Source organism: Anolis carolinensis, chromosome 1, assembly GCF_035594765.1.
Source record: "Anolis carolinensis isolate JA03-04 chromosome 1, rAnoCar3.1.pri, whole genome shotgun sequence".
Lineage (NCBI taxonomy): Eukaryota > Metazoa > Chordata > Lepidosauria > Squamata > Dactyloidae > Anolis > Anolis carolinensis.
The window spans coordinates 331,864,257-331,891,372 of NC_085841.1; the positions used below are offsets into that span (position 1 = coordinate 331,864,257).

Consider the following 27,116-nt stretch of genomic DNA (forward strand, 5'->3'; position numbering starts at 1 on the left):
TGTTAATAATAAAGTTTATTTGTAAGAGAATATTTTGACATCTTGCTTCAATTTTTGGCACCTTATGCCCGCACCCACACCCTCTTCCTGAAAGAGGCCTCATTCAACACCACCAGCATATCCATTCCTTAAGCTATCATAACCATTACAAGCAATAAATACTGTACAAAGGAAAAACCAGAAACGGGAGGGACTCAGAGTGAGCGAACCAGCAATGGAGAACATCTGACCCAAATCTCCACCCTATAAAACCAGGGATAAGGAACAAGTAGTCATTTGGATGTTGCTGGACTGCAGTCTCCATCAGCGACCACCAATGGTTAGGGATGATGAAGAGTTGTAATCCGGTAATATCTTGAAGAACACCGGTTCCTTACCACTGCCATAGAAGAACCACATGAACAACTAATTACCTGTCTTTGGAAAGCAACAAGAAGTCCTTCCCAAAGGCCTTTTTCTTAGGAATGTCTAAATGTTATAGGAAAGACTGATTTCTAAACAAGACTGAACTAATGTTCTCCTGAGAGCTTCTTCTACAGAAGTCTTTTTCCCAAAAGAGAAAGCATTTACTTTGGCTCTGAACTCCCCCCATCACAATCAAAACAGAAATATCACAGAAGATGGTAAAGCTCCCCCAGTCCCTAAAAAGAAACAGCATTTGGCATTGTGTTGTCCCTTTCAAAGAAACAAACCACAGAGTGATATTATAATTGAATAATGTTGGTCACATACACACGTATTTTGAAATAAAGTGCTTTCATCTAATGTCAGATAAAGAAGCTCTCATAAATGCCTTTTTGTACCTCTTAATATATATACCAATATAGCAATAAAATTATGGGGCAAGGACAATATACAATACTTTTATAGCTTAAATAGAAATTGCTGAACAAAATAGTCAAATTGTATAAAAATACATCCTTGTTCTTTAATATTTACTCATCCAAATGAGGCTGCAAAGCTTTCTGGGAGGGTAAGGTGCTTATGAAACAACAGCATTGAGTGTGCAGGAAGCAGAGAGAGTGAAACCCTTACAGATGCCTGTGACTGACAGAATCATCCCCAGCCTACACCCCTTGGCAGATAATTCAGGCTCCCCATTCCCAGCACAGAGCAACCTTTTCCATGGTCTTGCTAGCTGGGGATAATGGTAACTGTAATTAATTCTATATGATGGGCACGAGGTTGAGTAGAAGATGCTATCAAGCATTGCGTGTACATGCTGGCAGGTTCCGCTGCCAACAAAAATGCAGTGTCTAAATTGTGGCCATTGTATATAGTTTAACCAACTGGAATATCCACAAAATGCCAGAAAACCACCAGAAACAAACAGTTCAGAGGGAGAAAAGGGCAAGGCAGAACATAGTGGGAGATCTTCCACAAACCAACCAAAAATAATGTTCTTACAGACAGGGGTACACTTGCAGTTTTGACTTTTGTGGGGCTTCATTATTCACAGATCTGATAAAAAAATTCTCCCTAGGAATCTCTAGGTTCTCCAATATGGTTCTATGGTCCATTTTCTCCATAGACTTTCAGAACGCCTGTCTAGGAAACTTTAGGTCCCCCAATGTGATTCTTTGTTTTACTTTCAACAAAAATTGACCACAGAGGTTTGCTGGAAAACATAGGAATTCCTAGAGGCGTTCTTTGTTTTTTTGTTTTTGTTTTTTTTTAAAGCAATTTCATTGTTTGCAATATTTCACTTTCTGAGGAGTACCATACTTCTATCCCAGGCATGGGCAAACTTGGGCCTTCCCTTCAGGTGTTTTGGACTCCAATTTCCACAATTCCTAACAGCCTCAGGTCCCTTCCTTTTCCTAGTCCCTAAAAAGAAACACTTAAGTGGCTGAGGGGAAAAAGAAAAGGGCCTGAGGCTGTTAGGAATGGTGGTACAATAGAGTCTCACTTATCCAAGCCTTGCTTATCCAAGCTTCTGGATAATCCAAGCCATTTTTGTAGTCAATGTTTTCAATATATCATGATATTTTGGTACTAAATTCGTAAATACAGTAATTACAACATAACATTACTGCGTATTGAACTACTTTTTCTGTCAAATTTGTTGTATAACATGTTGTTTTGGTGCTTAATTTCTAAAATCATAACGTAATTTGATGTTTAATAGGCTTTTCCTTAATCCCTCCTTATTATCCAATATATTCGCTTATCCAAGCTTCTGCCAGCCCGTTTAGCTTGGATAAGTGAGACTCTACTGTAGTTGAAGTTCAAAACACCTGGAGGGATGAAGTTTGCCCATGCCTGGTCTATCCCCAATGAATGTGGAGGGCTGATTGTACCCTGATGAATGGAAAAGCCTATAAGGATATATGCATACAAATACATGCCTGCTCAAGACAAACCTATCTGGGTGGATGGGGGAGAGAGACAGGATAGGAGAAAAGGACAAATCCCAGTTCTTGGGTTCATGTTCTACAGGGAGAAAAGGTGGAGGAAGTTCTACTGCTAGCAAGTTATGGTAGCGCAGCATTAGTATTTAATTAACGTCTTGTCCTGCATCTCACATTCCAGAAAAAAACTGCACCATATTATATTGCAATACTTTGTAAAAATAGCATGAAAGCTTTTCCTCCCTACTGCTAAGCTATCTGCCACTCTATATACTAGGGGCAGAGGGAAGAGAGAGCTATAAAAATTTAAGTGTCAAGTTGCGGGTCTTTGAAATCAGAAGGAGTCCCCCTGGAATTCTCATTTCTGAAGCCGTTTTGTTAGAAGACATAACTCTTAACACAAAGATACTCTGGTAGAGGAAGAGCAGTAAAAATCCCCTCTGGTTTAAGTTTATGTCTGAAGACAAAAGAGCTTTACAAAAAATAATAACAAAAAGTGTGCCCTGCATGCCATGGGTGGTATCTCTTAGTGGCAAATGCATATGTAAATTGACCCTATGCCCGCGAAGGTCTATTTTTGGTTGCTGTGGAGGTTGGTATTCCTTTATTCCCTTTACAGTCACCCCGTGGCCAAGGATAGAGCCAGCCAAACCTTCAACTCTCAGCCGTTTCTATCAAGAGAAAAGTAGAAAGAACTGCAGACATGTCTCGGGAACATGTTAAAAAGTAAAGGTATTCCCTGGATATTAAGTCCAGTCGAGTCTGACTCTGGGGTTGGTCCTCATCTCCATTTCTAAGCCGAAGAGCCGGTGTTGTCCATAAACACCTCCAAGGTCATGTGGCCGGCATGACTTCATGGGGCGCTATTACCTTCCCAGTGGAGCGGTACCTATTGATCTACCCACATTTGCATGTTTTTGAACTCCTAGGTTGGCAGAAGCTGGGGCTAACAGTGGGAGCTCATCCTGTTCCCAGGATTCAAATTGCCGACCTTTCAGTCAGCAAGTTCAGCAGCTTAACAGTTTAACCCGCTATGCCATGTTACCAGGGGCTCATATTACATCAAGAGAAATCCATGAATGACATAATCGAGCCAAAATGTTTGTAATACCTCCTTCTCACTTCTAGGCATAAATGAATGTGGGTGGCAAGCTTTAGTGGTTTTACAGTAAGTCTGGATACTGACCAATGGCAAAGTATACCAAGAATCCACATGTGGAACTTCCATGGTATACTGAACTACATAGGATTACAGCCGATGTGCACTCTTTCCATTGACTTTTGGGGAGCATTCTTATGTCCACCAAGCTACCTCTAAAAAATAAAATGTGGAGTCATGCCACTATTACCCCTAAATGGACAAAAGCATCTTAACCATGCAATTGCCTTTTTCTAACACCTCTCTCAAGCTTCCCAAATTTCCATTACAGCCCAGAACCTAAATCAGAAGAAACTCCTGTGACATATTTTTGGCCAGTTTTAGATGCTTTGTCCCATCACTGATCTCTTGGAGTGAAAGCAACACCCAATGACCACCACAGTGACAGAAGGAATATCTGCAGGAGCTGAGGTTCAGTTTTTCACCCTTGATTTCAACTTAATGATATACTTACTAAATTCCCTTAGGTGGCCGCTAGAGGTCATATAAGAACCATCTGAATCTTGGAAAATATCAGAGGTTTGTACTTGAGATTTTTTTAAAAAGAGAATGTTTAAGATAGCTTCATATGTGGTAAAACCTGAGCCATAAAATAAAATAGGCTAGAAACAATTGTCCTGAAACTCAGAGAATTGCAAACAGCTTGAAGACACGTGGTTTCAAAGTGTTTGCTCGTTTCAAGAGACAACACCTTTTTGACGGGGTCAAGGAGATCTGAATTGAACAGAGGGAGTTTTCCTAGGAATCTATACCAAACTTTTTACAGGGCTAAACCACACGCATGATTCTTCACTTTTTCTGTTAACATGGTACAGGTGGAATTTTGATGCCTACAAAAATACACAGGTGGATATTGATTGTTGCCTCTCTTAATAGAATCATAAGAGTTGGAAGAGACCTTGTGGGCCATCCAGTCCAACCCCTGCCAATATGTTCCATCATACAGGGGATGGAACAATCTTGGCTGGAGTAACTGGCTCCTTGCTTTTCTACCTGTCCTTGACCAGTAGTATTCAGTCTTGTAGATTACCAGGGCAGGAATGCATTAAACTGCCTTACCCTGCATCAGACAACTGGTCCAGCTGGCCAAGCATTAACTAGAGTTGATTCACACGATTATAGCACTTTGATTCCACTTTATGTTTCCATTCTATGAAATTCTTGCAGATTAGGGAGGGGCATTTATAATTCCCAGCTAATGCCCCACCAAACTGCAAACCCCAGGATTCTGTAAGATGCATTTAGGACAATGAAAAGTGGAGCAATATAATAAATAATGGTGCCATGCAAATGGACCTTATTCCAGACAAGTAGTAACTACCACCAGAAGCATATTTTTCCAGCCCTTACTAGAGACAGCATGAAGTGAATTCAGAGTTTTCTCCTTGTATGGCATATTCTCTATCCCCAAACCATGAAAATCTGGTTCTAAATCTGTTGTCTTTTTCTCCCTGGTTTCTGAAATATTTAGAAGTAGGATTAAAATATTTGGGTGTTTCCTTTTCTTATCTTCTGGGTAAAAATTGGACCTAGTTATTTCATCTCTATCAGCCCTAATTAGCCTGATCTCCCACCTAACTCTCTTCTTTAAGGTCTATGTTTTCATGCACACATTCCAGCCCTTCAGTTCACCCATCTTCAGCCCCCAAACCCTAGCAACAGTGTAGAATATAATATCACAAGGAAGATAGCACACACACACTCTCTCTTACCTGGAACCATTTCAAGATGGTAGAACCTTACCACCAAATTCTGAATTTATCTAACAATATTTCCCTTTTATCTAAAACATAACATTGGTGTATTACACCAAAGATAATTTTGGACACGATACAAAACAATCAAGCACCCTGTAGGTTTATGCCTTAAGAACTCTGAAGTCTGTTTTGCGGGTGTGACATTTGTGAGCACAGTATAAAATGAGTCAAGAGAAGTCATTAAAGTGTGGTCTTCAGGGGCTGTGCCCACCACCATTCACCTCCTCACTGGGTACAGTATGCATTTCAGTATGAACCAATGAGACCACAGGAATTGCTAAGAAATGCCACCACCAGGAAATAATAAAGGTTCAGAGAGGAGGTGGCCAGAGCAATCGTAAGAATCGGTTTGTAAGCTTATTACAAATTACCTTGTTACAAAGGGAATGCAACACAAAGGATGGTTCTGTAAACCACAAACGTTCACTGACAGAATGGCAGGGTGGTGGCAAGAGGTCCCCTTTGGCTCTTTAGGATGCTGTGTGGTAGCCCAAAGATGCTGTGCTCTTCAAAGTCTCTATTCTGGAGGTGCTAATATTCTCTGGCTTCCTGTAGCTGAGAAAGGTATTCATCCTCTGATGGGTTGTCAGCACACTGCTGCCCATTATTGGGAGGCCGCACTGCGTGGTACCTGCTCCAGTCGCCTTTGCAGAGAATCCATGGCAGCATGTCTACCTTGTAGTGCAACTCAGGGGAGAACTCCGTACTGATGAGGTTGGGGGCTCCAGCCCCTTTGCCTCGCGTAATGAGCTTGGTGTTCTCGTCATAGCAGCAGTGCTGTGCCGCCAGCGTAGTGCTGTCAAGAGAGAGCATGGAGCGCAAGCAGAAGTGGGCGGTAGGCTTGTAAATGTCCAGCCGCTCCTTGGGCCCACTGGCATCCCGCCAACGGAAGTTCTTGCCCTGCCGCTCATCCCGCAAGTTGACGGCACTGTACACTGCTTCCAATGGGTAGGAGCAAGGGCAACTGGGCAGGTCTGTGAGCACCTTGCTTATGTATTTGTTGAGGAAGTCACTCTTGCAGTTGAGCCACTTCTCACAGCTGTCTACATCTGGAGAAAGCAGGTAGATGGGAAGCAAACAAACCCACACTAAGTCATTGGTAGTGTACTCAGGCTAGGACAGCCAAAATGCTAAAGCAGTATGACCCCAAACTAGAGTGCCCCAACCTACTATTTCAACAAATTACATACTGCTTATCATACCTACCACTGTAATTCAAAATGGTGTGCATCATCTTTCCAAAAATGCATATATCCTCCAGATAATAACTATAACAAGGTTGTGTAATTCAAAACAGTAGGGTATATTTCCCTCCCACAAACACTACAACAATTTAGATCTCACTGCCAAAGTTCCCTCAGCATAACCTCAGCAAGAAAAGACCAAATTCACTTATACAACAAGGTATGTAGGGAGTGTGTATCTTGTCTTCAGGCTTCTCATAGCTCCCAGGAGGCTTCCCAAGTTTGAAAACAATGTACACACTCTGTACATGTTCCTCATTTTAAAGTAAAAGATATTTTTGTTGCTGTAGCACTCAAAAATCCCTAAGGAGGTACAGGTCACTCCAGACTATATCTTCCATTATTTTTAGTAATCATGACAATTTACTTTATGGATTTAGGATTGTGGGAAATGCAGTTGAGTGCGACTTGAGTGTACCAGATTGGTGAAAGTAGAATCCAATGGAAGTACCTGAGCATAGATACAAGTAACAAAATCTCTATAAATCAAGCCTGACATGATGGCACAGAACAGCCCAAAATTCAAGCATTACAAATCAGTTTCTCTTTCCATCTTTAACAGTGATGCTCGTTTCCTTCATTGCAAGAATAAACACTTTCCAAACCTGGGTTTATGATCCCTGTAGAATTCCCTGCTTCATAGGGTGCCTCTTCAGTTGTGAGCTCCAACTCCCCATCTGCTCCTTGAGAGAAACAGAGAAGCAAAAAATGTCCTGGTGAACTTCCTAAGACATGACACATTCCATTTCAAAGACACTACAGGAATAGAAACCAAATGTCAAAACCTCATAGCAAATAATTCCTGCCTTGTTCTCCTAGATCACAATCTGACACCACACCAGAGTTATCCAAGTTTTGAACTGCTTCCAGAATCCTCTGGTTAATCTGGCTGGAAATTTGGGGAGTTATACTTCATTTTGATGTGCCTAGACCCCATCTCACCCCTAACACAAAGTGTCTAAAAGCTTGCTTTTGACTCCCAAAGTAGGCTTCAACCAATGGTCTCTAAGCATCAAAGGTATCTGAGAAAAGAAGCAGGGGAGAAGGAGACCAAGATCAAAGCTGCTATGAGTGTGTTCAAAGAATCATCACCCTAAGTAAGTTTTCATTATAGCTTGCAAACTGCATACCAGCACAGATTGTATGAAGCAAATTGTAAATGAAATGTTATCTTGTTATAATTTATTGCAATATTACATAGCATGGTATTTAGCAGCTTTTTAAAAAACCATGTTTTTATAAGGCTACGTGAAAATTTGTGCTGCTTGAGACCGAGGTGCAACAGTGCTCCATCTGCCCAAGCCCAGAAGAGTCTTTCTATTTGTTGTGTGTATTGCCATGGAAAAACTATCCCTGTTCACTTGTCTTACATTAAGAAAATACAGAGGCATTTGTGTTTTGTTGAACCAATTAAAAAACAAAGAGAAGCTGGGTGACTTTTGAAATGTAGGAAAAGGATTACAGAACTGGAACTAGATTACACAGCATCTAGTTCAATCATCTGCTGACATAACAAATCCACAGCTAAAGCATCTCTGACAGAATATCCATCCAACCTATTTTTAAAAACCTTCAAAGAACGGAAAGTCTACCACTCTCTGAGGCAACCCATCCCACTGTCAAGCAGTTTGCAATCTAAGGAAATTCTTCCCAATGTTTAATTGAAATCTCCTTTCTTATCTGAATCCATTGTACAAGACATAGTAGAAAACAGATTTGCTCCATCTTTTCACTTAAAGACAGTAAAAAACTCCTTTACTACTGGAGTCTCACTAGTCCTTGCAGACCTTTGATAAAGGGATCCCCACAAAAGGTAGGTGCTGAGAAAGAAACTCAAAGGCATTACACAGACTGGTAGCTTTCAACAGTTAAAAGCAGAGAAAATTCAGTCTATAGAGGAAATGTAGCAGTAAAATCTGGACAGTAGGAAAGGAAAGTACCAGGGCACTGGTGCAGGTCACAAGTTCTTGATTCAGTGGCCGTGCAGGCATAGCCACAAGAGCGAGTTCTCTTCTGGTTGCCATTGCCACAAGTTACAGTGCAGGGAGACCAGGGACTCCACTCCTCCTCATCCTCATAATCTGCAGAAGGCAAGATGAAGCCAAAGTAAGAAATAAAATAAAATTGTTCTAGGCTTTCCCCACCTTTTCTCTTTCGGGGTGTATCCGTATAGTGCAGTTTAAACACGTCAATGATACTTTAATTGCCACAGATCCATCCAGTGGAATCCTGGGATTAACAGGGCAAGAATTCCCTGCACTAGATCTAATCCTGAAATTGAGCAGTAAGGACTAGATCTCTTTAGCAGACTCCAAAACCCAGGATCCTACAGGATGGAGCTAAGATAGATAAGTGCTTTGGTTTTAGGCCAGAGCACAGTACTGAAGCAGGACCCATGCCTCTTTTTACCCCTCCACCCCACCTCTCTATTATTAAATGATACGCACACCAACTGAGCGATAAACCCAGAAAGCACACATGAATAAATGCATATGACAGAAAACACACATACACAAGCTTATGGAAGTGGCCTCAATGTCTGGAAGACTGAAAATTTAGCAAGTTATACCCCATATTTCTCTTGCTGAATCACTTATATTGGCGACATCACAACTGGGAAGAATAATACGGAGCAGGTCAAGAGTTCTGGCACAAAGAAAACATTGTTGCTCCACTTAAAGAATGAAATGACCTCCCCTATTTCTCTACAAAGCTATCAAGAGCAGCCAAGGAAGACTCACCATACTTATACTTTTCTTTGAAGATCCAGTTCTTCTGATTGGACCACCTTTGATCCCAGTCACCTCCCACTCCACTCAGAACCGTCTCCTCCTCATCATACTCTGAAGTATAGTCTTCCTCTTCCTCTTCGTCACCCCTGCTCTTTGTATCCAAGTTGTCATCTTCATCACCCTCCTCCACAGGGTCTGTGTACTCCCAGAAAAGTGGCCAGAAGAGGTCTTTATGGGAGAGCCACTCTGAGGAAGTCAGAGACCAATCATTCCTAGTCTCCTTCAGCAAGTCCATCTCCATCTCAGCCTGAGGATCATCCACTACCTCTATGGTCACCTGGAAAACAAGGTAACAGGTAAGGCTGCAGAAGGAGCACAAGATCTAAATTCAAGGCCTGTAATGCTGTTCAATAACCTAACTTATCTTCAGATGCCTCACTTTGTGTCCCAATCTTAATTTTTACACTTCCTCTTGATTGAGTAAAAAAGGCACTCACTCTTTGTGTTCTTTTGACCTTGTTCTTATCTCCAACCATTTTCCATGGCTGGCTATTCCTCTCTTTGGTGTTATCAAGCCCCACTTTTAAATCTGACATTTTGTTCAAGAGTTAAGGTGGTGAGAAATTAATTATGACTCTGGAGACCAGGGTTCAAATCTCTACTTGGCCACAAAAACACCCTGGACAAGTCACACGCTGGAAGCCTAAGAAGGGCAACAGCAACCCCCCTCTGAACAAACCTTATCAAGGAAACTATGGTTTGCCCTGGGATTGCTGGAAGCTGAAAACCACTTGCAAGCACACAATACACAGACACACATTAAATAACTAAGGTAATGAATTAAAGCCTATCTCAAAAGTCATTATCCCTATGAAAAGTTATTACACCCAGACCTTGAATCTACCTTTCAATGGATTACTTTGGGGTCAGCAAATAGAAGAGGCCACATCAAATGCTGAAACTGAGTGAGGCCCTTCTATTGCAACATACTGGATGTCAAGTCTTCCTTTATACATAAATCAACAACTGTTTCCCAACCACTTTTAATTCACAAGGGGAAACTGTATTTTAGAGCAACTTGGCTGATCTCCACAGTACTGGGCACTGCTAACGTGCTAGACTTTCTTCATTGTTTCTGACATCACAGTGTGAAAGAAGAGGGTGCCAAACATGTGGTCCTGACATCTACCTCTTGTCTGATCTTTCCTCTTCAACCAAGCCAGGCCTGGCATGACTGAAAGTGGAGCAGCCAAATGGAACTGAATCCAGGCAAAAATTGAAGTTGGGATGGTCATCAAAGCATTGCAATGCAACCATAAGTACATTCCTGTTGTTTGTAATCACTCTTGGTCATTCAGAGTTGGTAGCTGGGATGCTACTTGATTCGTTTCATAGCTTTATAGGGGGAACACAGACTGGATGGATAAAACAAAAGGCTGGAAGGATAGAGAGAACAATGGTCACTCCATAGCCAGACTGGAAAACTTCTGGCATTCAGATTTTTTGGACTACAACTTCTACAATCTATAGCACTGCCTATGGTGGGTGAGTTGACAGAAGATATAGACAGAAACATCCAAAGAGCCAAAACATCCTGCCTTATGGGAAGGCCAAACAAAGCTGAATTGGTCTGTATCCTAAAGAGGGTGGTCTTTGTATATATTTTCTCTACATGGATGAGTGAGGTGAAAATTCAGCTGAAGAAGGCAGTTGCCCTCCAACTCCAGGCGGTCTTAGATGACACACACAAGGAGTGTGTCGTTGGTGCTTCTAGACATCTCAGCGGCCTTCCATGCTATTGACCATAGCATCCTTCTGGAACGCCTGGAGGGGCTGGGAATTGGAGGCACTGTGCAGTAGTGATTCCGGTCATACCTCTCAGGCAGGTTCTAGATGGTGGCGATTGGGGATCGCTGCTCCTCAAAAAAAGGAGCTGTTATGTGGTGTCCCACAAGGTGCCATTCTATCCCTAAGGCTCTTTAATATTGACATGAAGCCTCTGGGAGAAATCATCTGTAGGCATGAAGCGGGGTGTTATCAATATGCTGATGACACCCAAATATATTTCGCCATGCCTTTCAAAACAGCTTCAGCTAAGGATAGTGTGTCTCCTCTGAATGAATGCCTGTAGGGAGGTAATGGGATGGATGAGGAAAAATAAATTGAAACTGAATCCAGGCAAAACAGAGGTGCTTGCCATCAAAGGTCTTAATCTGGGGATGGAGGAGTGTCAACCAGCCCTGGATGGGGTTACACTCCCCCTGAAATACTATGTCCGCTGCTTGGGAGTGCTCCTGGATCCATCCCTCGAAATGTCAGCCCAGGTACATGCGACAGTCAGGAGTGCTTTATACCAGTTTTGGCTGACACGCAAACTGCGCCCTTTCCTGGATTTTGAGGACCTGAAGATGGTAGTGCGTGCACTGTTAATCTCAAGGTTGGACTTCTGCAATGTGCTCTACATTGGACTACATTTGTACCAAGTTCAGAAACTTCAGTTGGTTCAAAATACAGCAGCCAGATTGGTTACAGTAATATCCAGGAGTGAGCACATCACAACTATCATAAAGTCAGTCCACTGGCTGCCAATTAGTTTCCGGGCAAAGTACAAGGTGTTGGTTTTGATCTTTAAAGCCCTACATAGTTTGGGTCCAGGTCAGGGTCGTAGCCAGAAAAAAATGGGGGGGGGGGTTGAACCCCTAAAACCCCCTTCCTGGCTACAGGCCTGGTCCAGGTTACCTACAGGATCACCTTCACCCGTACAATCTGCCCCACACACTGAGGTTCTCTGAGAGGCATCTGCTCAGCCAGTCAGAACCGTCAGCCAAACTGTCACTGGCAATCATCACCCAGAGGTGCCCCAAGACTGTTGAATAACCTGTTGGTAGAGCTCCCCTAGATCAGCTGTCAGAATTTATAAACTATGTAAAGTCCTATCTCTTCTGGCAGGCCTACCCAGCCATTCTTTAAACATGAATATTACATGCATCTTTTGTGTTTAATCTCTGTTTTGTATATTTTAATATGTATTTTATAGACATATGATTTAATATGTAGCTTTTATAGAAATACATTTTAAATGTGGATTTGTATTACTTTTGTAATGTTTATGTGTTTTAGTTATTCTGTAACTTTCCTCGAGCCACGAGGAGAGGCAGGAAAGAAATAAAATTGTTATTATTATTATTATTAAGAATGAAAACTGCTAGTCCTAGAAGTAACAATTTTTCTTGAAAACAATCTGCAGAGTCTCTCTGTGTTTTGTTTTGACCCCACAACTCCCCAAAGGGTTTTCAAAATCAGAACTGGAAGTGGACTTCCAGCCACTCCTGGTTTTTGTTCGGGGCGGGGCTAGTGTAGCCTAAGGCTGATCCTAGTGGCCCAAACCTGCTTATCTACTGTAAGGTTAACAGTGAATTCCATCACTTTGGTTCTAGTATAGCAAGTATAACCTGAACGGCCCATGGGCCTACCTGGATGTTTGGATTCTGGGCACTCAGATCCACGTTAGCTAAGCCCGGTAGGTTCTGTAAGTCCAGCACAAAAGGTGTGCTCTCCTCCTGAATTGTTCCACCCGACTGGAGAGACTGCAACTGGTTCTTGGAGTTATGATGCAATGGCCAACGGCGTTTCTGTCGGCGTGGCATGGCGCGTCCATTTCGCCTCAGGTTCCGTACCTTGTTAGACTGAGGTATCTCCTCTCCTTTGGTTGAAGCCATGTCAGACGAAGTAGAGATCTGTTAATTTAAAGCAGTAATAGAAGCATCAGCACCAAAATGCACTATACATCAACATGCACATTTATGTCCTTCACCATGATGGTGTCCTTCAGATATGATGGATTAAGACAATTTTGTCTTAACTCATCTATCTAACTTGGCTTAATTCCTTTTCAAATTTACACACAAGAAACTTTAGACACTGGTCTCAATGAACTTCAAAACCTCATCCCCCTTTGATAATATCTATCATATTACTGCAGAACACAGTAGACTAACCTTGCTATATTTGGGAGATCCTTCTGTTCATTCTTGGAATTGCTTTCCTGAATATTTGCAAATTGTTCCTTCTATTGTTATTTGAAAATCTCAATTCAAAACATTATTGTTGTCCAAAGCTTTGTGTATTTTAGTTTAATATCGCTGTTCAATTTTGTATGTTTTGATTATATATATTTATCAGTTGGCTTTATGTTATATAGTGGACCCTTGGTATCCTTTGGGGTTTGGTTCGAGACCCCTCTGTGGATACCAAAATCCATGGATGCTCAAGTCTCATTATACTCAATGGCATAATAAAATGATGTATCTAATATAAAATGACACCGTCATGGTTTTTTGGGGTGTGTATGTACATACATATACATACATACATACATACATACATACATACATACATACATACATATTCATCCATTTATTCATTCAAGTTGTGGATGCAGAATCCATGGATATAGAGGACCAATTGTTTTATAGTTTTTGTATAATTCTGCTAGTCCCAAGTCTTGCTCAAACAGGCACCACTGAAAAGTTGGTTCATTGATTCTAATGTCATTTTTTCTGAATGGTTAAGAAAAAATTCTTATTTTTTCTTAATTTTCTAAATGATTCACACTCTTGTATGTTTTCTTCCAAAATTCTATTATTGTTCATCTTAGTTCAATGTTTTAGCTGTGTATGAGCACACTAAAGAACATTGAGTCCTACTATGCCAGCTCACTAATTCCTTTCTTTTAACTATTCATCTTTTGGCTTCAAGAAGTTTTGGACTGCCACTCCCCAAACCTCTTGTAACTGATTATACAAGCTGGGATTCTGTGAATCTGAACTCATAGAGAATTTCTGCCATAGAACGTAGAATGTATTGGGCTAGTTCTAGCATGGTGTATAGTCTGAGTGTTGAACTATGACTCCAGGAGTTTGAATCCTTGCTCAGCCATAGAAACTCAATTGATGACCCTGGGGAAGTCACATAGTTCCTCAACCTTAGAGAAAGGAATTGGCAAACCACCTTTAAATATATCTTACTGAAAAAAACCGCTATGATATGTTCACTGTAAGTTGGAGTTGACCTAAAGGCACAAAACAACAATACTGAGCTAGATAGACAAATGACCTGGCTTGGAATATGGCAACTTCCTGAATTCCTGTGTATCACACAGCTTGACTCCTTTGTAAAGATGTGCCCTCTTCTGAAGCAGATTAATATAGAAAGGAAGCTTCATGGTTTAGCTGTCATCTTCAAGTCAGATGCAAAGAATAAGCTCATTTAACTAAGTTTATGTTGCCTACATCCCATGATGATTTTGCTTTCTTTTATTTCCTGTCTTATATTACTCACAACCCTGGGGAGAGGATCTATTTTATGTTTGCTTATTTAGTTATTCTTCTTTAATTATTTATATTAGCTTTTTGTAGCAAGTGATCTACAAGGTGACTTGTCAAAGACATAAAATAAACACAAATTTAGATGTGGTTCCAGTATATTAACATGGCAGGAATTTATCTAGGGCTTGAGAACAACAACTCATGTAGCTGTTTGCTAAATACTTTCCAGAAGAGCAGGATGTTTTAGCTTTCTTCTAAAGGGCAAGTTTACACAATCTAGGCACCACCACCTAAAAAGACCCCAATCTGCAGAGCCATGCATCATATACCAGCAGAATATGAATTGTGTTCAACAGAGATCGTTGAATAGAAAGATTCCTAAAAAACATTAAACACTGACATTTTAAGTACAGTAGAGTCTCACTTATCCAACACTCACTTATCCAACGTTCTGGATTATCCAATGCATTTTTGTAGTCAATGTTTTCAATACATCGTGATATTTTGGTGCTAAATTCGTAAATACAGTTATTACTACATAGCATTACTGTGTATTGAACTACGTTTTCTGTCAAATTTGTTGTATAGCATGATGTTTTGGTGCTTAATTTGTAAAATCATAACCTAATTTGATGTTTAATAGATTTTTCCTTAATCCCTCCTTATTATCCAACATATTCACTTATCCAACATTCTGCCAGCCCGTTTATGTTGGATAAGTGAGACTCTACTGTAATACCCCAGTAAGCAACCGCCCTTTGATATTCCTACCCAGATGCTGATTAAAATGGCATAAACCAAAATGGCTATTCTGTTTCCATAGAGCAGAGAAATCAAGACTAAATCACCCACTGCCTGTTATTAGTATGCTGTTTGAACATATACATTATCTCCATTTTACATTATCTGCATCTGCTACATTCTGCAGAGTAGAAAACTGTCACATTGGTATATTTAATTTTTTAATTGTGATGTCATTTATGGAGGAAGAAGGGGTGAAACATTTAATCTGAGAATTGGCCAGAGTTGGGAGATCAATTTGCCAATTAAAACAATGAAGCAGAACTAGAATCTTGGTGAACAACACAGTCCCTTAATGTACGTTTTCCCTCTGTTCTGCTCTATTTAACCATGCCAAGGATCTCCTCAGAGGACCCATTAGCCCTTTACATTTTGCTACTAGGAGCTCAATGACATGCAGGCCAAGTCCCCCAGCCTTGCTCCCTGTGTGCAACTTCCTTTTCGCTGCAGGAACCCAGAACGGGACGGCAGGATTAGAGGAAATAGGGATGCTCCCCTCCCCAGATGGGATATTGAGAAGCACTATTACCTGCAATTAGGGCTTGATGGCTTGGGAAGGACTCCTTCCCCTCCATCCCACTTTCATCCTGACCGCTGGAGCACTTCAAAGGGAGCTGGAGCCCGTTCGGACGCACATGAGCGCACACACAAGGCACCGTCAATGGATTTACAAGGGCTGCACATCAAAAGGACCTGAAGCCTGTCTTCCCCTCCCACCGTGAAAGGAAGGGAGAGCAGCAGGGAGATGGCTGGTCCCTTTGCTTTTTATTAAGGAGCCCAGCTAGCTGTGGCCAAAAGGCTGCAAAAACACAGACACACCCCAAGACTAGCTTTCGTATGTTTAGTTGTTCTAGTCTGCTGGGATTTTGCATAGTCTCTCACACAGTTCAGCCCCACATCCTACCTGGCAAATGAGGGTTTAGTAAGGCGTGAGACTGCCTGATGGGATATCCCAAAAATATAGTACTAAAGGTAACATCTACCATTGCCTCTGCCAGAGAAAATACTGTTCAGAACCAGCCCTACCATTAAGCAGAAGGAGCCATTCTCTACGGTTCCAGAGACTAGAAAACAAATCAACGGAATCAGGTAAGAAGCACTGTCAAACAGCTCCTATTGTAAAGAAGTTCTTCTGAATGTTTAGGTGGAATCACTTTTCTTTTCTTTACTATAGGAGCTGTTTGACTGGAATAGACTGTTTCACTGGAGAGGACAATGGGATTGGAGGAAGTTTATTAAAGACAACTCTGAACAAATCTTGCCAAGAAAAAACCTGTTGTAGCATTGCCTTAGGGCTTCTCATAAGTTGGTAATCACTTGATGGAACACAACAACAGCAATCTTGGTTCATGGTGTGCTCTCCACACAGGTCTGTCTTCCAAGAGAAGGGAAAGGCCAAGAGACTTATGGAAAACAAACATTGTCTTGATGTGTCTGCTTCACCTCCACAAATAAGTGCCAGGTGAGGTGGTTTTCACATTCCACTTAACGATAAGGCCATCTCTGCAAATACTAGCTGACTTGCCTTATCGGGGCAGAAGTAGACTCCATTGAGGGCAAAACTGTCAATGGATACTATCTAATACATTTTCATATTCTTGAACTAGTCAAGTTTTAAAAGTTCAATGCAAAAGGAAATACTGAAAATGTATCATTCATCAACTCTTGGGTTATTGCCTCCAAAGTTTCAAAAAATCTGGAAGTGTCTTAAAAAGAAAAAAAAACTCCAAGCTTATTGTGAACACAGAAGGTTTTTTGCCAGGACATTACAATAAAGGTTTCACAGAGAGCTAACAGCTCTGATCCTGCAAAGGAATCACTGATTGAGGACACACAATTGAGTTGGATTCAGCTTCCTCACACTGTAGTTAACCTAGATGGAAAAGCCCCCTTTATGATTTATGGTCTGATTTGACCACGGTGGTCCATGCCCTAGTTACCTCTAGACCGGACTACTGTAATGCGCTCTACGTGGGGCTTCCCTTGAAGACGGCTCGGAAATTACAACTGGTCCAATGCTCGGCTGCCAGATTAATAACGGGGGCGAGTTACAGGGAGAGATCTACTCCCCTGTTTAAGGAGCTCCACTGGCTGCCGTTCACTTTCCGATCCCAATTCAAGGTGCAGACCATCATTTATAAAGCCCTAAACGGTTTGGGACTCACCTACCTTCGTGACCGCATCTCCTACCATAAACCTACCCGATCTCTTCGATCATCAGGGGAGGCCTTCCTGTCGCCACTGCCTGTATCCCAGACCCGCCTGGTGGGAACAAGGGAGAGGGCCTTTTCTGCTGTGGCCCCCCGTTTATGGAACTCACTGCCCATCGAAATTAGGCAAGCCCCCACTCTTTTAGCCTTCAGGAAAGATTTAAAAACCTGGCTTTTCCGATGTGCTTTCGGAGAGTAACTATTACACACTTCTTTTGTTACTCCCCCATCATCTACCCTCTAGATTGTTTTTATCTTATGTCCCTGGTCTCCGTGATTGTATTCTTATCCTTTTCTCACCCCAAGTTTTAATTAAGTGTCTCATGCGGCCCGCCCTGTTATATATATATATATATATATATAGAGAGAGAGAGAGAGAGAGAGATTTTGTGTTGCAGTGTATATGATTATTTATTGTATTGTTTAATTGTATTGTGATAGGTTGTTTTATATTTTGCTATATTGTACTGTTCTGGGCATGGCCCCATGTAAGCCGCCCCGAGTCCCCGTTGGGGAGATGGTGGTGGGATATAAATAAAGTTTTTTTATTATTATTATTATTATTATTATTATTATTATTATTATTATTATTATTGCAAAAGTTAGAAACTGCACCTCAGGCCTTTCCCAATTTCCTGAACACATGCTCCCCAGTAAGTGAAAAACACAAGCTTTGCCACCTGTGAATCGTTGCTCAAAGGGAAAACCAGAAGGGCTCGATCATGAACATGGTGCTGAAATGTGGTCAGGCAGTATTAATATCACTCTTCTCACAAACTTTCAGCAGCATGGGATATCCAAATGTAGAGTTCTATGCAAACAAAGTTTCTTGGGAACACTTTTGACAGATTCACCCGGTCTTGGAAAAGACAGACTAGGTTGTCTCTTTCAACAAAAGTACAGATTTAAGGAGCAGCTGGCTTGGCTGAGCATTGCAGTCACAACTCTGTCAAAGGAAGGGGGAGGCAGGGGGAAGCAGATGTGCACTGGAGACATCTGTGGCGCCTCTCATCTCATCTTGGTGAAGAAGACATTATTACACAGAGGCCAGCACCTGGTGCTCTCTGAGTTTTGACTCTACATATGCCTCGAAGATACCTAAGGACCTGCCTGCTCCCCCCTTTCCTCACCCACCAGTTGGTCAAGATGGATGCTTGCCGAGGGCAACAGTTTATAAGGGGCAACAGAGCAGCTGTGAATAATTAGCCAAACATGAGCTATGCAAAGGGTTCTTTCATCCCTACTGTTGCGCAGCCTCCGGCATCCCAACACTGAGAGAAGGAGCATAAAGGAGCCTGGAGGTAGATTGCTAGATTCCCAAGAGGCTGTGTCTCAATCTTTACTATGTGAACAAGCAAGACCAAGCACATACTCCCCCAAAGCACAACAGTTCTTCTTTTGACCTCAATGACCTCCCAGTCAATTAAAAGTCCTCCTTTTTAAAAACTCCTGGAATATAGCTTGTGGCTTTGACAGCTGGAAAAGGGACATACAGTCAAGACATGCAGCCCTCTTTCCTATCATCAACATATCCCCATGATGTTAAAACAAACAAAGCAAAAACATACAAGCCAAAACCTACAAAGAAGACATGCATTCAAGAGGGAGGAGGGAAATATTAAGAAGGACAGCAAATTACAGCAGGAGGTTTAAAGAGATATTGACAAGCCCTCTGTGTATCTGGGGGCACCAATCTGCTTCTCTGATGTCATTGTGACAGCCAAAGAATGCCACCAAAATCCTATAGTTATCTCAGGAGGCTTCTTTGCCTTTGGTCGGTGAAAGATCGTGGGAGTGGAACAAACATGCAGGGTACTTGATGAATCAGCTCTTTCATGTAATTTCTTATTCAATTAATTATTCATACAATGTCGTTGTTCAGTCGCTTCCCACTCTTTGTGACCTCATGGACCAGCCCACGCCAGAGCTCCCTGTCGGCCGTGGCCACCCGCAGTTCCTTCAAGATCAAGCCAGTCACTGCAAGGATACCATCCATCTCGCCCTTGGTCGGCCCCTCTTCCTTTTTCCTTCCATTTTCCCCAGCATTATGATCTTCTCCAAGCTTTCCTGTCTTCTCATTATGTGGCCAAAGTATTTCATCTTTGCCTTTAATAGTAATTTATATGTTTTTAATGCTTGTATAATGTATTCTTATTGATTATTGTTAATGGTTTTAAATGTGCTGTTAATTTTTACTGATTTGTTTGGCATTGAATTTTGCCGGGTGTTGTAAGCTGCCTTGAGTCCCCTCGGGTGAGAAAGGCAGGGTAAAAATGTTGTAAATAAATAAATAAATAAATAATATCTTTCCCTCCAGTGAGCAGTCAGGAATTATTTCCTGGAGAATGGACTAGTTTGATCTTCTTGCAGTCCTAGGCACTCTGTGAATTTTCCTCCAACAACACAGTTCAAATGTGTCTCTCTTCCTTCGCTCAGCCTTCCTTATGGTCCAGCTCTCGCATCCATAGGTTACTACGGGGAATACCATTGCTTTAACTATGTGGACCTTTGTTGCTAATGTGATGTCTCTACTCTTCACTATTTTATTGAGATTGGTCATTGCTCTCCTTCCAAGTAGTAAACGTCTTCTGATTTCCTGGCTGCAGTCTGCGTCTGCAGTAACCTTCGTGCCTCTTATTCACACAATCAGAGCTTGCAAACCTAGTTAGAGTATGGAAGGACAGCAATTTGCTGATTAAAACTTAACTTTTATATTGGTGTTCTTGTTGTTTTCCTTGTGTCAAGGAAGAATGTTTAAGGGATTTCCTGCCTCAGGTACCAAATAACTCAACCTTTCCCTTGAGGGGTACACACCTTGACTTCAGCAAGAGTGAGGTACTATTTACTGTTGTGCCTGAGAGATCAAAATATCTGGAGCTGGTTGTGCTAAAACGACTCCTCCTCTCTCCTGTCTATGGAAAGGTTAAGAAAATCAACTCTTTCCTTGTGCTTTTCATACAATCAAGGAATTATAGAGTTGGAAGAGACTACAAGGGACATCCAGTTCAGCCCCCTGCCAGACACTATCTTGACCAAGATAATTTAGTGGTTCTGAAAAAGAGAAATTGCTGGGGAAGGTTAAAGCACAATAAGAAGGCTCCTTTTCACGAAGGGCCAATGCTTCAGCGTATGTTTTGTGCCAGAACATTGGGTCTCAGCGAAGGACAAAGCAATAGAGAAGGGGGTTTAATTAATGGGGGAAATGGAAAAGGTAAAAAGCACATCCACATCCAGAGGGAGTCTGCGGTGGGACATGCGTTCCATCCATACACGTAAAGGAGAAGGCAAGCAAGCCAAGGCAGCCTCCTCCTCAAGGTTCAGAGAAGGCACAAAAGCAGCTGCCCCCCAGCCCCCACCTGGAGCTATCACTTACCACTGTCTGTAACATGACAATTATCTGTTGCCAAGACAAGGACAGACGTCAGGAAGGGAGAGAATGACGCCGGTAGGTCAGGAATAAGTAGCGGGAGACAGATCAGCTCCCGGCAAAGAAATAGCTTGCCTTCATCCCAAGCCATAAAACTGAAGAGAAAATAAACCTTACAGGAACACACTCAGGGCAGATGTTGACACTAAGTGGAACTTGTCATAGCAGCAGCAGCTTCATCCCGAGTGGAAGAGGGGAAAGTCTCCATAGAAATTACTATGTTTTATCCTTTCATCAAAATTACTCTACTTGCTACATCCTTGCTAAGACTACCAGTGAAGTGCAAAGGAGGCCCCTATCTTCATTAAACCTCAAAGTACAGTACAACCCCCTGCCATGCGAGAATACAATCAAGGCCCTCCTAAATGATGGTCATCCAGCCTTTGCTTAAACACCTCAAGAGAAGGAAACTCAACTACCCTTCAAGGCAAGATAATCCACAGTTGGATAGGTTCTTACCATCAGGAAGCAATTCCTAATATTTAAGTGGAATCATTTTCCCCCACAATTTTAATTCATTACTCCATGTCTTAGTCTGTGGTGCAGCAGAAAACAAGCTTGATCCCTCCTCAACATGACACCCTTTCAGATATTTAAATCTGGCTCTCATTTAACCTTCTCTTCTCCAGGCTAAACCTAATCAGATCCCTGAGCTGCTCCTCACAAAGCTTGGCATGCAGTTCTTTTACCATTTTGGTCACTCTTCTCTGGACACATTGCAATTTGTCAATATTCTTCTTGAATTGTGCTCAGAAATAAATACAGTATTCTAGGTGAGCTCTGGCCAATGCAGAATATAGGGGTACTATTATTTCCCTTGATCTAGACCAGGCATGGGCAAACTTTGGCCCTCCAGGTGTTTTGGACTTCAACTCCCACCGGCTGTTAGGAATTGTAAAAGTTGGAGTCCAAAACACCTGGAAGGCCGAAGTTTGCCCATGCCTGGTCTAGACACTATACTCTTTTTGATGCAGCCTAGAATCACACTGGTTTAGCTTCTAAAAGTTATTGCTTTTGGACCTACAATTCCCAGATTCCGCAACCTAGAGTGACCATTTCTTCCTGCCTTTCTCTTTCTTTCCTTCCCGCTCGTCATACCTTTTCCCCATTCCTTTCTCTTCCTTCCCTCCCTTTTCTTTCTTCCACCATCCCTCCCTCCCTTTCTCTCTCTCTGTCTCTCTTTCCTGACTAATCTTCACATCCACATGTCACCTAGCAGCAGCCAATTTGCTTCACTCTCTTTATTTCCCAGACACATGACAGAGGGCCACTCCACCTAGCTAGTCAATCTGCTTTGTTTCTTTTCTTTCCTTCTGCTCTGGGCCTGAAAGGGATGGGTTTTTTTTGTTCAAACTCAGTTATTTTAAGTTGGACAGTGAAAGATATGTGTGCCACATTTTGTCCAGGTCCATCAAGCCATGTAGGAAATGTTGTGGCACAAACCAACAAGCAAGCATATAGACATACTTTGACTTTTACACACCAGAAACTACTTGCAGTTTCTCAAATTGCTTCTGACATGAAAAAAATCTAAATAAATCTCATTGCTGTCAATCATTAGATGTCATTAATGGAAAAAGAGAGTGACTCCCAACCATAAAATGATTTTCATTGCTACTTCATAACTGTAATTTTGCTACTGTTATGAATTATAATGTAAATATCTGATATGCAGGATGCATTTTCATTAACTGGACCAAATTTGGCACAAATACCCAAATTTGAATACTGGTGGGACTGGGGGGGGGGGGTTGATTTTGTCATTTGGGAGTTGTAGTTGCTGGGATTTATAGTTAACCTACAATCAAAGAGCATTCGGAGCTCCACCAACTTTGGAAGTGAACCAAACTTGGCACACAGACCAACAGAAAATATTGGAAGAGTTTGGTGGGCATTGAGCTTGAGTTTTGGAGTTGTAGTGACCTACATCCGGAGAGCACTGTGCATTCCAAACAATGATGGATCTGGACCAAACTTGGCACGAATACTCAATATGCCCAAATATGAGCATTGGTGGAGTTTGGGGAAAAGAGATCTTGGCATTTGGGAGTTGTAGTTGCTGGGATTTATAGTTCACCTACAATTAAAGAGCCCTTTGAACCCCGCCAACAATAGAATTGGGCCAAACTTTCCACACAGAAATCCCATGATCAACAGAAAATACTGGTCTTTGGCAACCCCTCTGACCCCCCACCCCTCGGGGCCTGACCCCCAAGTTGAGAAATGATGCTGTATAGTAATAGCAGGGAGGCTGTACTCTGCCCCTCTCTACTAAAAAACAGGGCAACATGTGTTTACAGATACATCACCACATAAGTGTGCTCCTGCGGGAGTGCTGAATCGCTGCAGCTCTCTGTCGAGTGTATGCATATTTTGTGAAATGGCAAAAACACCTTAAAAACCCTACACTCCATTCCTTCACAGGCCTCAACTAAAGCTGATAACACAAATTACATCTGCCAACACAGATTAAACCTGCCCAAAGACTTAAATCAGTACTATTTACACAGCTGGACAACTAAATAGAAATTTGTAGTCCAAGGCAAGAGTCTATCTCTATATGACATGGATCTTGCACTAATATGGTTCCAGGTATCTTCTGGAATTCACCCTTAAACCAATGTTTAATATGCTGTTTTACTGTTTTTTGGTCTTTTCTGTCATGGTTTCACTTTAGTCCATGAATTCTTCAACTGCAATCCAAAGACTCTTGACATCTCCTCAATGAAGTTCTTTTATAATCTTTTTTCCTAGGTAAAGGTAAAGGTTTTCCCTTGACATTAAGTCTAGTCATGTCTGACTCTGAGGGTTGGTGCTCATCTCTATTTCTAAGGCGAAGAGACGGTGTTGTCCGTAGATACCTCCAAGGTGATGTGGCCAGCAGAAGCAGTACCTATTGATCTACTTACATTTGCATGTTTTCAAACTGCTAGGTTGGCAGAAGCTGGAGCTAACAGAAGGAGCTCATCCCGCTCCCCGAATTTGAACGGCAGACCTTTTGGTCAGCAAGTTCAGCAGCTCAGCAGTTTAACTCGCTGCGCCACTGAGGGCAATCTTTCTTCCTCCTATACTGAAAAATGTCTTTAAGCCCTATTTTCTGAGAAAGGGATCCACTGTCAAATTCTCAAGAATCTATGACCCATAAAAAGCTACAAATTATTGCTCTCTAATCAATTTCTTCAAACAGTGAACAAATTTGCCACCCGAGTCCCATGAGTTTTATTCTAGGGAGGAAAACCACCATGGGAAGTCAAATGAACAGTCACAGTGTGCATTTACACTGTAGAATGAATGCAGCTGGACAACACTTTAGCTGCCATGGCTCAATGCTCACTGGGGTTGTTGTTTCACAAGGTCTTTAACCTTCCCTAGTCAAGAGTGCTGGTGTTTCACCAATCTACAAGTCCAATAATTCCATTGCATGAAGCCATGACAGTTAGTGGTGCCAAACTGTCTCCTTGTGGAGAGAAAAAGCAGGTTATAAACAAACATAACAATTAAAGCCCTGGCAGACGTGCAAAAAGAATCTGCGAACCCCACCTCCTCCAAGGTGAACTGAACCACCTAAACTGGGCTCTCCAGGCCAATGGATACTCCACCATGGACATCAGAAGAGCCGCAAGGCCAAGAACAAGCCATGAGAGTAAAGACAAAGATACACCCAGAGGAAAAGTGTTCTTACCAGACATCAAGGGAACCACTGACCGCATAGGGAACTGATGGAGAAACACAACCTACAAACTATCTACAGACCCACTAAGAAAATCCAACAAATGTTACATTCAGCAAAGGATAAGAGGGATCCTCTCACCTCTGCAGGAGTCTACCATGTACCATGCAGCTGAGGACAAGTCTACATAGAGACCACCAAACACAGCATTGCCCAAACATGAATCAAGGAACATGAAAGGCACCGCAGATTAATTCAACCAGAGAAGTCAGCCATAGCAGAACACTTGATGAACCAACCTGGACACAGCATATGCAGAAATGCTCGGCCACTCCAAAAACCACGATGTCAGACTACACAGAGAAGCCACTGAAACCTACAAGTATGTGGACAATTTCGACAGAAAGGAGGAAACCATGAAAATGAACAAAATATAGCTACCAGTATTAAAAAAAACTCTAAAATCAGGACAGTAAATAAAGAACGACAATCTAAAAACAGAGGAATTCCAGACATGAATCAATCAGGGGCAGCTAACACCTCCAAACAAAGGATTCCCCCAGGCAGGAAGAAGCCTGGACATTAATGCTAATCAAGGTGATTAATTACAACATTTACACTGGCCTCCAACAGACAAGAGTTCTTTCTCCCACCCTGGACATTCCACAGATAGATAAACTTTCCTTGCTTAGTTTTTTCCCAATATACCTCACAACCTCTGAGGATGCCTGCCATAGATGTGGGTGAAAAGTCAGGAGAGAATGCTTCTGGGACCCGGAAAACACACAACCCTTAGCACAGTTTGTCCTCCATATCCTGGGCTTCTGTATCCATGGACTCAACCAGCCAGGGTTTGAAAACATCCCCCCCCCCCCAAATACCCTTGATTTTACCATTTTGTGTGAGGGACAAAATGGTAAAATCAAGGGCTTGAGCCTCAAGGGATTTCGACGCAGCTCTGGAACCAAACCCTAACAAAAGAATACCAAGCCCCACGGTTAACCGGGCAGTCATATTCGAGATTCCTCGGAGCATCCTTAATATGAATGAATGAATGCTGTTGGACAAGGCCTTTGTCGTTTGGTGAGTCACCAGCACTCTTTGGCCGAGGCAAGACTCGAGCTGCAACTTCCAAGGTTCCAATGCATTAAGCCTCGGAAGTTCATGCGGTGCCAAAGCGCATTACTCCCACAATGTAGACTAAAAAAAAAAAAAGTAAAGGTTTTCCCCTGACGTTAAGTCCAGTCGTGACCGACTCTGGGGGTTGGTGCTCATCTCCATTTCTAAGCCGAAGAGCCGGCGTTGTCCGTAGACACCTCCAAGGTCATGACTGCATGGAGCGCCGTTACCTTCCCGCCGGAGCGGTACCTATTGATCTACTCACATTGGCATGTTTTCAAACTGCTAGGTTGGCAGAAGCTGGGGCTAACAGCGGGCGCTCATTCCGCTCCCGGGATTTGAACCTGGGACTTTTTGGTCCGCAAGTTCAGCAGCTTTAACACACTGTGCCACCAGGGGCCCCAGTGATGTAGACTAGGCCTGGGCAAACCAGGTGTTTTGGACTTCAACCCCCACCGTTCCTAACAGCCTCGGGTCTTTATCTTAGTTTATCCACACCTCACAACCTCGGAGGATGCCTGCCATAGATGTGGGCGAAACGTCAGGAGAGAATACTTCTGGAACATGGCCACACAGCCCGAAAGACATACAACAACCCAGCCTGGGGTCTCTTCCTTTTGCCCACGCCCGGTGCAGGCAGGCGAAGCGTTGGGCCCCGCACTCACCTCCACGAGGGTGTAGTCGCGCTCCTTGGGTCCCGGGTGGCGGAGCCTCCTCAGCGGGAGCCCTTCCAGCAGCGCGCCCAGGAAGAGCGCGCTCAGCATCAGCCCCACCGCGGCCCCGACCCTCGGCATCGCTTCCTCCAGGTCTGCCGGGGGTGGTGCTTTCAGTTCCCGGCGTCCCTCGTGCCCTTCCCTGGACGCGTCCCGGCCCCGCGCAGGAGGGAGGCGGCAGAGCTCGGCGGGGGGAGAGAGATCCGGGCGGGCGCCGCTGGGCTCCGCTGCCGCATGCCTCCGGCTCCTTGGCGGCGCGGCTTTACCTCGGGGGCGGCTGCGGGGCCCCGGCCAGGGCTCCCGATGGGCCTCCCTCCCGGCGCGGGTCCGGCTCGGCGCGCATCTCGGGGCGCTCCCTCCCAGCCCAAGACCCGGCGGCGCTTTGCGGCATCCACGCTTTCCGCCCCCCTCGAAAGCCTCGGCTCCCCGCTCTGGGATCCCAGGCTCTTCCCCTCTTTCCCGGCTCGTGCCTTCCAGAGACTCCGCTCCGCTCGCTTTCCTCTCCTTCTCTTTCTCCGCAATCCCACGCTTCCCTCCTCCTCCTCCTTCCCTCTCTCCCTCCCCTTGGCTTCCTCCAGCCCTTCCACTCCCTCGGGCCGCTCTCCT

At 43.0% G+C, this 27,116-nt stretch overlaps 1 protein-coding gene across 1 annotated transcript; it reads right to left on the reverse strand.

Annotated features, from left to right (window-relative positions):
• ism2 (isthmin 2) lies at positions 1–27,101 on the reverse strand. Its single transcript, XM_062968353.1, has 6 exons — positions 26,463–27,101; positions 12,717–12,980; positions 9,253–9,580; positions 8,452–8,592; positions 7,117–7,194; positions 1–6,316 (listed from the first exon to the last, which is right to left on the reverse strand). The coding sequence occupies exons 1-6, from the start codon at positions 26,589–26,591 to the stop codon at positions 5,799–5,801; spliced, it is 1,458 nt and encodes a 485-aa protein (XP_062824423.1). The 5' UTR covers positions 26,592–27,101; the 3' UTR covers positions 1–5,798.
• Between the last annotated feature and the right edge of the window lie 15 nt (positions 27,102–27,116).